Consider the following 10,711-nt stretch of genomic DNA (forward strand, 5'->3'; position numbering starts at 1 on the left):
CTGTGATGCCTCAGCCAGGTGGGTAATTGGTTTCCCTTAGGTGCAGGCCCCTGGGCCTCCTTGTTTCACTGACCTCACCTGTTCTGGTCCCTGCTCCCATGCTGGGCCTGCCCTTAATCTGTGAGGCCAATCTCAGGAGAAGTGGCAGCTTTAAAGTCCCAAGATCAGCTGATTGGTGCAGCGGCTCACCGGGAAATCAGATCAAGGGAAGAATCAAAGTGCAAGTTATCGTGCGTGCAAAATCGCGTGTCCAGGGTTGGTCTGGGCCGTGGTTTGAAGCCGCTCCAGAGCTGGGATTGCGCTGAGCCCACGGGTCCAGCACAGAGTGGCTAGAATGACTGGCTCAGTCCCTTCCATTCCTCACACCATGGCCCCTGTGAGGAACGGAGAAGGGTCAGTACCAGTCAGTTACATGGCCCTTCTGGAGACCCTGAGCATAGGGGCCGTCCATAGGGAGACTGGGGAAGCAGCAGAGATGGGGGTTCCAGGTGGCATGTGGGACCGTGAAGAGGTTCTTAGAACCATGGCACCACCTGCATGGAGGCTCCTCCCCCTTTGCTCTCACCTGCCCTGTCTCACTCAGCGTGCAGGGGTGGGTCAAGCACAATTTGGTTACTTCTCTGTCACCCCTGGGATTCCCCCTATCCTGGCATCCCCCCCCACCACCCCCCCATGTGGCTTGGGGGCCAGATAGCAAGACAGGGACTCTGATCTCAGTCTAATAACCATGTAAATCCAGAGCAACTGAAGATAATGGAGTGACTCTAGATTTACACCAGGGGCTAGGAGGTGGAGCAAGTTCACTCGGTGTTCCCGGCCCCGGTTCTGCTCCCATGTACAATGGTGTAAGTTGGAGCAACTACGCTGACTTCTAGGCAGTTCCAGCCAGGCAACAGAGCAGAGTCTGGCCTGTCGCATTTGTTCTGACTAACGAGTCACTGAGGAGCTGGAGGGAGGCCAGAGAGGAGCAAGCAATGAAAAACCATCCCAGGTGCGGAGGGAAGAGCTTGGCTGATGAGAGCTCCTGCCATGGGAAGGGCGCAAACGCCTTGTAGGGAGAAGAGTTAGAGAGCCCCGGGCCTAGAGGAGCGACTGAGACCTTATCTGCACTGAGGTTTCAGCCCTGGGCGTAGCTGGGCTGGTGCAGACATGAGTCACACCAGTGCAAGGCCATTTGTAGCACTCCAGCTCTGCCAGTGGCTACACGCCCCAGTGCAGGGAAGCCGAAAGGAAAGCGGAACATTAGGAAGGGGCTCCCCTGGAATCATCTCCCTGCAGGCAGGGGAAGGAGCCCCATTGCTTGAGACTAAACCCCACAGCAAACCATCCTGGCCTGGCTCTTGGGCCTGCCCGGGCTAATACGACAACTCCTGCTCTGGCTTCTCTGTAGAGTCTTGACCCCAGGTGAATGCACTGGCAGGGCAATGTGGAGCCTGGGGCGATACATAGAAGGCAGGAGCAGGACCAGCCTTACTCACACTCACCTGCCTAGAACCCAGCAGGGCCTCGGCCCTGGCAGCAGCATCGCCGCCCTCTGCCATGTCAGCCGTGACAGCGAGGTCCATCTCCCTGTAGCTCCTGAGCTCTTCTTGCTCCACCACCAGCAATGTCAGCTGCTGGCCAGTCTCCTTTATCTTCCCCAGCACCTCTTCATAGCTTTCCTGCTCCACGTTCCTCCCGTTGACCTCAATCACCACATCCCCCTCCTTCAGGCCTGCTCGCTTCCCGCCGCCGCCCGCGGCCACCTGGGAGACAGCAGCCATGCCGCTCAGGTAATCCTCAGCCTTCACCGCCCCTCCGGCTTCTCAGCCGTGCAATCCAACGGGCAGGCCACAGAGCTGGGTCAGAGTCCCCTGCTCCTGACCATGCTCGGTGGGGGCGGCGGGGGAGTCACTGGCTCTACCTGCTTTGGAATACGGCAGGCGGGCTGCCCCAGCATCGTCCAACCACCAGCACGGGGTGTTGTCCGTTCAGAGCCTCCTACGCCCATTGTCCAGGGTGGGCAGGCTGTACTGCAACCCTGGGCTCTGGATGGCAAAGCTTTTCCAGCTAATCCTTCTAATAACCACACTAGGTGGTTCTGCCCAGCGCCAGCCGACTGAGGATCCCACAGCGCTTTACACACGGGCGAGTTAGTGAACGCAATGGGACTGGAAGCCAGGAGTCCTGGTTCCCAGCCCTCAGCTGTAACTACTCCCCTCCCGTCCCAGAGCTAGGAAGAGAACCCAGGAGTCCTGGCTCCCAGCCTCCAGCCCTGCTATAACCCCTGACTCCATTCCCCTCCCAGAACTGGGAAGAGAACCCAGGAGTCCTGACTCCCACCCCCGCACCCCCACCAAACATTGCCTCCAGCTGGGAATGAAATCAGTGGTGGGGAGGCAGCTCAGGATGCCAGACATGGACAGCCAGGGACACAGAGAGGCCTGTTCCCTGCTCAGTCACTGCCTTGGGGGAGAGGGGTGCTGGGCAGGGAGTCTGAGTCCTGGGAGCTACCCGTGCCAGAGGACAGTGCCGTCTGGAGCCTCTAGCTCAGGCTGCCTGTGTGTGGGTCTGAGGCTGACCGGGATCATTTGGCCCACCCTTGGCACTGAGGCGAGGGGCATTGAGGGGAGTTACCTGTGTGATAAAGACCCCCGGCTTGTCGGTGACAGTCTGCAGCTGGAATCCGTACCCTTCCGGCCCCATGTCAAGGTGGCAGAGGTGGGGCGTGCCGACGGGCGCGCCATTTCCCTGAGGCATGCTGGGATGGGATCCTGGGGTGGTGCGAGTGCCCGATGAAGGGTGCCCATCTTCACAGAACAGCAGCGGGGACAGCCCAATCTGGAAAACCAAGCAGGCTGAGCCTCACAGCTCCTGGGGCCCTGAGCCAGAGGAGAGCATCCCCAAGGGGGGAGGTCAGTTTTGCCAAGGCCTCTGTCTTGACATCCCACATGGCCATGGGCATGTAGTGACCCAGCCCCAGCACTGAATGGCAGAGGGTGCCCAGGGAGGAATTTCTGTGGGGCTGCTGCCCCCAAAGAGGGCAGGGTTGGCATCTCTCCCTGCTGCCCACCAGCCCTCACACTGCACCACGTACCGAGCTGTAGAATTTGTCTCCATCCGGATCGATGACCAGCAACGTCACCTGGTTGCCGCCGGCGCGGATCATGTCCACCACCTCCTGGTGGCACAGCCCCTCCACGCCCTCACCGTTCACGGCCAGGAGCCGGTCTCCATCCCTCATCCCCGCCCTGTCGGCTGGCAGCCCGGTATCCACCTCACTCAGGAACTGGCCTGCGCGTGTGGGGGACAGACCCAGAGAGAGAGAGGGAGGAAGAAAAAAAGAAAGATGAGAGGAGAGAAAAGGAAAATTGTGAGCGTGAGAGAGAAGTTAAAATTTCTTTACTGACAGGGTCCATACTGTGGGGCTGGCCCTCTCCAGCTAATGCATTGATCCTCATGGGCAGGAGGCGATTAGGGACAATATCCCCCTTTTACAGATGGGTAAACCGAGGCAGATAGGTGACCTTGGGCAAGTCCCTAAGGAGTCAGGGTCAGCATCAGGAACAGAACTCAGGGCTCCCAGGCCTGCACTCAGGCCTCTGCGATACGCACCGATAGCCCTAGCTCCCCATCCCGGGCCGCCTTACCCATCGTCCCTGAGCTGCACTTCTCTTCCTTCAGCAGGAACCCGTAGCCATCTGGACCTTTTACCATGTGCAGCTTCCTGGCCTTGAAGGGCAGCGTGGCGGCATCGGCCATGGCAGCTATGACCCTGACACCCTGCTGCCGGTAGAACTCCTCCGACTTGGCATCTATCACTAGCAGGGTCACTTTGCTGCCACTCTGCTTGAGCTGGCTCCGAAAGAAACACACGCGCGCAGAGAGCCACGTGGGCCCGGTTAGAATCAGCACAGGGCCCCCTGCCACCCTCCCGCAGGGCATAAGCCATGGTAAAGCCTGGAGACCCGGGGCAGGGCATGGACAGTCCTGGGCATCATGCCTTCACCGTGCACATCGGAACTTGTGGAGCCAGATCTCAGAGCACGGAGTGTGGGGAGAACCGGGCATTGACCTGGTGGGGCATCTCGAGGGTGATGGGCCCTTTGTCCCCTGGGAATTATCCACTACCATCTGCTGAGTGTGGAGCCAGAAGGTGACTGGATCTTTGACTTTAGAGCAGGGGTCGGCAACCTTTCAGAAGTGGTGCGCAGAGTCTTCATTTAGTCACTCTAATTTAAGGTTTCGCATGCCAGTCATACATTTTAACGTTTTTAGAAGGGCTCTTTCTATAAGTCTATATTATATAATTAAACTATTGTTGAATGTAAAGTAAATAATGTTTAAGTCAAATGTTTAAGAAGCTTCATTTAAAATTAAATTAAAATGCAGAGGCCCCCCGGATCGGTGGCCAGGACCCGGGCAGTGTCAGTGCCACTGAAAATCAGTTCGCCTGCCGCCTTTGGCACGCGTGCCATAGGTTGCCTACCCCTGCTTTAGACAGACAGACACTGCCTGCCTTAGAGGAGGCATGATTGTGAGGATGAAGGCCGTGGGGGAGGGACAGGCAGATGAAGAGGGAAGGCAGGGACAGGAGAACTGAGAGGTGAAGGAAGGGCAGAGGGACAGTGACTGAGGAATGGTGAGTGGGAGCAGATAGGCCGATGAAGGGGCCCGATGCAGGGCAGAGAGGAATTCAGTGATGAGTGGGTGGGAGGGAGGGAGGGAAATGGGATCTAGTAAGGCAAAAGGCAGCAAGTGTCTGACAGACACGTTCCAAGGACGTGAGGGGAGACTCGGGCCAGTCCGTGACCAGGCGGCCCCCCCCCGGGGAACAGCCTGGCAGTGGGACGCTATGCCGGGGTGTGTACCTTCCTGGTGAGCTGTGCGTAAGTGTAGTTCCTCACACTGGCCCCGTTGAGCTCGAGCAGCCAGGAGTCAGAGGGGACACCCGCTTTATCCGCTGGGCTGTCGCTCGTGACGGACAGCCGGAACGTGCCCTTCACACCTGCATGGAGAGCAGAGCAAGGGAATAGGATAGTGCTGGGAGGCCCTGCTGGCCCTGCCGAGGAGAAGCGGGCAGTGGAATACACACAGAAAGCACTGGCAGGGTTTTGACGTTTTCTTTTACCTTCTGGAGCTGAAACACTGAAGCCAAAGCCACTTTTGTCCTTCACAACATGGCAGAGCTGTGGCCTGGTGTGGCCCGGCAGCAGCTCTGCCAGGTTCTTGTCGAGGGCTTTTGCAACTTCGTAGGCATTGCCATCCAGGACTGCAACAGCCACCTGGTTACCACTGGCCTTGATCTTCTGCACCACCTGCAAGAGAGCCCACACACATGGGCCCAGGGCCGGGGGGCTCCAAACACGGGTCTTGGGAGGGATGTCATGCTGGCAGAAGGTACTAAATTGACAGTCCTGGAGACGCTAGTCCTCTGGCCACAGGACGGGGAGAACCTGGGCTGCAGCAGGGCAAGCTTCCCAACGCTGCCCTGCCAATGTGACTCACCCTTGCTAGGACAGAGAAGGGGGCTCTGCCTTCATGGCCTGCTCACGCTTTGGGCTAATGCTGCCAGCAAGGGGCCAGGGGGAGTGATGATTTTCATGCTGTGGACGTTAGGAATTGAGCTGAGGCCCAGCAAACTCATTTCATGGGAGCCACCCAACCGCCCTTGGGAGACAGACTTGAACCAAAGCCCAGATCCCAATACACTGGAGCTCCAGGGGAGTTCGGATGTTATGGCTCAGGCCCATGCCAGGTCTCTGCCGGCTCCTACCATGGACAATCAGCAGGGTACAGTGTGGGGCAGTCAGTGCCCCATGGCAGTTCACCCCGTTAACCAGGCTGAGCTGATGGCACTAGTCACAGACCTCGACGCTCAGCCCTGCCCACGCCTTACCCTGAAGTGCTCCATGTTGTCCACATATTCACCGTTCACCTCCAGGATCCGGTCCCCGTCCTGCAGGCCCCTGCGCTGGGCCACCCCCCCGCACGTGACCTGCCGGATGATGTGCCCCTTGTTCCCCACCTCCTCACGTAGGCAGAACCCAAAGCTCTCCCCATCGCCCTTGGTCAGCAGGTAGAACCGTGGCTTCTCTGCGCCTTCTGTATCTGAGGGGAGAACAGAGCCTGTGAGTGCCACGTGGTACCCAGGCTGCCACCGTGGAGGGGGACATGGGTAGGCAGTATGTGGGGAATCAGTAAGCGTGTAGAGTTAGTAACGAACTGGGGTACCCTCCCCTCCCATGCACACCCCCTCAGTCATTCAGGTTTGCTAGAGAGGCAGGATTCCGCCTCCTCCAGGCCAGGTGGGATTCTAGTCTCTGCTCAGTCTTGTACCAGCTGGACGCTCACGTGCCTTTGTGTGTACCGGCCTGCGTCTTTGTGCACCTGTCCCAGGCACTTCTGCATATTCATATCATATGGATAGCGTCAGGACACATACGTCTGCATACACATGTCCACCTGTGCTTATGCACCTGCCTGGATCGCTGTGTACCTGCAGACAATATGTGTCTCGTGTGTCTGCACCCGTAGGTATTCGTGCCACACTGTGGGTACATATGCACCCACATGTGCGCCTCCCTGCATGTGAATGCACATCCCGCTGCACTTGCATGTGATGGCCTCCCAGCAGAGACTTGTCCCCTCTCTGGTTTCTTCTCATCCTTCTATACATGGGGGGAGGGTCATTTGAGTCAGGGCTCCCTCGGTTTGGTTTTGCCAGAAGCAGAGAAGAGACTCACTGAACCTCCCACCCAACAAGAAGACAGCAGCAAAGAGACTGCATGCAAGCTGGCCTCCATCCAGGTCTCTGCCACCCCTTACAGAGGGGTGTGGGTGCAGTGCAGGCAAGGGTCTTCAATCCAAGTGTGTGTGTGTGGGGGGGGCGGTTGGCAGGTCTCTCAAACATGAGGGCTCAGGAGAAGGGATTTCTCCTTCTACATGGAATGGAAGTGCCCAAGAAGCATCAGCTATGAACAGTTCCGGTCACTCATGGGGCTGCAAGATGGCCTGCTGGTAGGCGGTCTCACTCTACAGGTCATGTCCACCCCCCGCCCTATCCCCCCACACAAACACAGCGCCCAGCCTGGCCCTGGAGGGAGGGGACCCTGCTGATCCTAGTTTCTTCCGTTTGCTCGTGAAGAGGAACAACCCCACCCCACAGCAAGCCCAGGGCTGCCCCTTACCGGAGTCCTCAGCCAGTGACAGGGCTGGGTTATCAATCCCGTCTTTGGGGTTGAATTCAAATTTCCTGAAATGATAAGAGAAGAAAGCAAGTCAGTCTACAGCAGCCAGACCCATTGGGCCCCACTCCAGCTCAGTGTGCCATGACATCACACCCCAGCCACATGGGCAGCAGCTGGCAGGCAGGAGGGGGATGCATCTGCTGGCTTCTTCCTTGGGAGAATCTTGTCCACAGGCTCCAGTGTTCATATAGAAATGGAGGGGTGGGAGAGGGACCTGATTGGGACCCTGGAGGGCAAGGCAGTGGGAGGCTTCAGGGTGTGAGATGACCATCTCAGGGGTCAGGAAGGAATCTCCTCACACCCCTGCCATGCAGCATGGCACAACCAGCCAGGTGCTGTACTGCCTTCCCTTGTAGCATCCAATATTGGCTACAGCCAGAGGCAGCAGACCAGGAGTCCAGTCCTTCACGAAAAGCACTCTCTTCCTATTGCAATGGGTGACTGGTGTGTCTGTACACCACCTCCCTCTGAATCAGAACTGCTCAGCTGTGTGTCATGGCCCCCATACTGCTAACAGCTAGGGGAGATTCTCCTTTGGCCTGAGCTTTTGGAGCAAGGGGGGGTCCCCATTGTGCCCAAGAAGTTCCCAGGAGCCCCTGGGAACTGTGAAGTCCCACATGCCCATGGAATTGTCACACTCCCACACACAGGCACAGGAAGCAGTTGGCATGAGACCAGAAAGCCACCCTTAGGAGACCAGCAATACCCAAGTATACAGGAGTAGCACAGCACTTACAGGGTTAACTCCTTGGTATCCTCAAGTCCTGCAGAAGAAAAGGCTCTGAGGTCAGACGGTCTCTCTAGTAGCCATGACATTGCTCACCTCGCCTGGGCTGCATTCACATGCCCACCCCCTGCCTGGGGCTAGCAGACCCTGCTCCAGCACATGCCCCAAGGCACTGCCATGCACTCACCAAGGAAGGGCCCCACAGGGACACCGACCCAGCCTCTTATGGTTAGTTCCCTTCCAGGGGCTGTAAGCAGAGCCCAGGCTAGATGGGCACAAACACAGCTCAGGTGCCTCCTTTCCCACAGGCTGGACCCAGCGCCCATTCCAGGTGGCCGCCAGTTCCTGGGCTTGTCAGGAGTGGAGGGAGCCTTGTCCTTGTGCACTGTGGTGCCTGCTTCTTGCCCGCGTGAGGTGGATACCCTGGAGAAGCACTTGTGCACAAGCACGCACAACACAGCTTTGCTCCATCCACCCCCCACCCCCCCCCAAACCAGGTGAAAGAGGGGGAGAGGCAGCTGGAGACTTAAGTTGGGATCAATGAATCAGACGCATTTTGGAGGACCACAGCCTCCTAAGCAGCAGCTCTCTGCTGTGGAGCCAACTGTGTGCGCAGGGGGGAGGGGGGAGAAGGGAGTCAAGGGCGTGTGTGAACACTTCCCTCCCACCCCCTGCAAGGTTTTTGCATTTGCTCAAAGTTGCATAGGCCATGGAGCCAGCGGGAGAGGGGGGTTAAGCAGCGTTCCTCTCAACTAAGTCAGTATTGCTCCAGTTGTGAGGTCCCAACAGTCACTGAAATTTGGCCAGGCCACCCCTCCATCCAGACTGTCCAGATAGAGGGGCAGGGGGTGCTGTACTGTACTGCCTTCCCCTGTAGCATCAAATATTACTCCTGTTCCCATATGGCACAGCAGAGGGGAGTCTGCCAAGAACGTGACTTCTGGCAGCCCTGGCTCATGCACTGTGTGGGTAAGAGAGAGGGGATACAGAAGGAGACCTGGAGCCTCTGCGGTTGGAGGGGCTGGCAGGGACTGGAATTTGACCCCCTGATCCTGCCCCAAGAAATAGCTGAAGTGGTGCCACTGCTCGCTGGCTAACTGAGGCTCAGTGCAGGGAGTCCAGCCAGCAGGGAGGCAGCTCTGGAGGTGCAGTCTGGACCAGTTCTAGCCAGTGGCACTTACCTCTGCATTTCTGAGCAGCAGAATGCACCTCACTGCCTTCACCTCCACTTAACTGGGTACTTACTACCCCGCTCACCTGGCCTGCTACTGCAGGAAGCTGGCTGGGAGTGAGGGAGGAATTAAACAAGGCCTGAGCTGTGGTGCTCACAGCCAGGGACACACTGTCCTCAGGGTCAGTAGGGGTCAGGTCTGGGCCTTTGCAGGAGACAGGACGAGAGGGCAATGGGGCTTAGGGACAAGGGCAGAGAGTAACTCCTCAGCCCCCAAAATACCAGCCCAAGAAATCCAGCCCTAGAGAACCCACAATCCCATGGAACTGGGGGGGGGCTGCCTAGAACCCCCAAATGAGGAGTCGTCTGTCTCTCCGGATGCCACCAGGACCCCCAAGAACCCCTGCAGCCACCCACCCTCAGCACCTGGAGAGATCTGTGAAGAAAGCCACGGGCCCTTGGTTGTGTGTGTGTGTGTGGGGGGGGGGGTAGGTTCCTCAGAATCAACCCCCTTTTCCCCCAGCTGCTTCCCACCCCCGCCATAAGCCTCAGCTCCTTACCTTCCTTTTGCTTCATGGCTGTGGCGACGGTGCAAGGTACAGCGTGAAGTGGCAGGTGAAGCTGGTGTCCCCGCCTCCTCCAAGACTGCACCGGTTTAATATTTAAACAAGACAGGAGTCTTCCCCTGCGCCCATGAATCTCAGCAAGAGGGAACAGCTCCCCTCCGCTGACCCCTCCAGGTCACACCTCAGCCAGCCCAGCAGTAGGGGGCCGTGGGGTGAATGGACTTGGCCAAGGTCACGCAGCAAGTCAGTGGCAGAGCTGGGAACGGAACCCAGGAGTTCAGGCTCCCAGTCCCAACCACTAAAACACCCCTCTCCTCGGGACATAAAGAGAAGCTGGGAATCCGGGCTGCCTAGTTCAGGCTTCTCAGTCTCCACGGCCCATTCAATCCTTGCCCTCTGCTGAGGAGGTCAATGGTAGTTGGTGGGTTCTATGGATCAGCATCCCCAGACCCAGTTCACACAGGGCACCAGACAGCTATCCAGAGGAATGACTCTAGTCACTGTGGTCCCAGGCCAGCGTGGAGAGGGGACCCTGGAGGGGAAAGGCTCCATTGTCCATCCCCCAGCCCAGCTGAGGCAGCCAGGCCAGCCACAAAGCCAACCCCCAGGTGGGCCCATGCCTGAAGCTGCTTCACCAGGTTAAGGCCCTGCAACCCCCGATCCTTCTCTCCTACCGACGAGCCATGAGGTGGGTCCCTTCCTCATCCCTGGATTGCTTCCCCACACCATGCCCACATAGCCTGGCTATGGCACAATCTCCAATCCCCTCCCCTCATCCCCAACCAGCCCATGAAGTGCCAAGGAAATCCCCCCCCCCCACTCCCGTACAGAAGTACTGCAGGGATGGGAGCGGGTAGCACTCCCCAGGCAGATGGCAGGAGAGACGTAGCATGGGTTTGGGAAGGCTCTGGCTGCAGAAAAACAGACCAGTTTGGTAACATCTCACGTTCGTGGAAACAAAAGTGTTTTAGTTTCAATGATACATAGAACTGCACAACAGTGTCCAATACTGGGAACA

General features: G+C 58.0%; 1 protein-coding gene across 1 annotated transcript; it reads right to left on the reverse strand.

Annotated features, from left to right (window-relative positions):
• Positions 1-329: 329 nt before the first annotated feature.
• On the reverse strand, positions 330-9,703 carry PDZD3 (PDZ domain containing 3). Its single transcript, XM_024196669.3, has 11 exons — positions 9,688-9,703; positions 7,966-7,993; positions 7,170-7,234; positions 5,879-6,090; positions 5,111-5,297; positions 4,851-4,987; positions 3,630-3,834; positions 3,077-3,273; positions 2,617-2,820; positions 1,485-1,745; positions 330-374 (listed from the first exon to the last, which is right to left on the reverse strand). The coding sequence occupies exons 1-11, from the start codon at positions 9,701-9,703 to the stop codon at positions 330-332; spliced, it is 1,557 nt and encodes a 518-aa protein (XP_024052437.2).
• Positions 9,704-10,711: the final 1,008 nt, after the last annotated feature.

This window comes from Terrapene carolina, unplaced genomic scaffold (genome assembly GCF_002925995.2).
Source record: "Terrapene carolina triunguis isolate 2854851 unplaced genomic scaffold, T_m_triunguis-2.0 Scaffold374, whole genome shotgun sequence".
NCBI classification, from domain to species: Eukaryota; Metazoa; Chordata; order Testudines; family Emydidae; genus Terrapene; species Terrapene triunguis.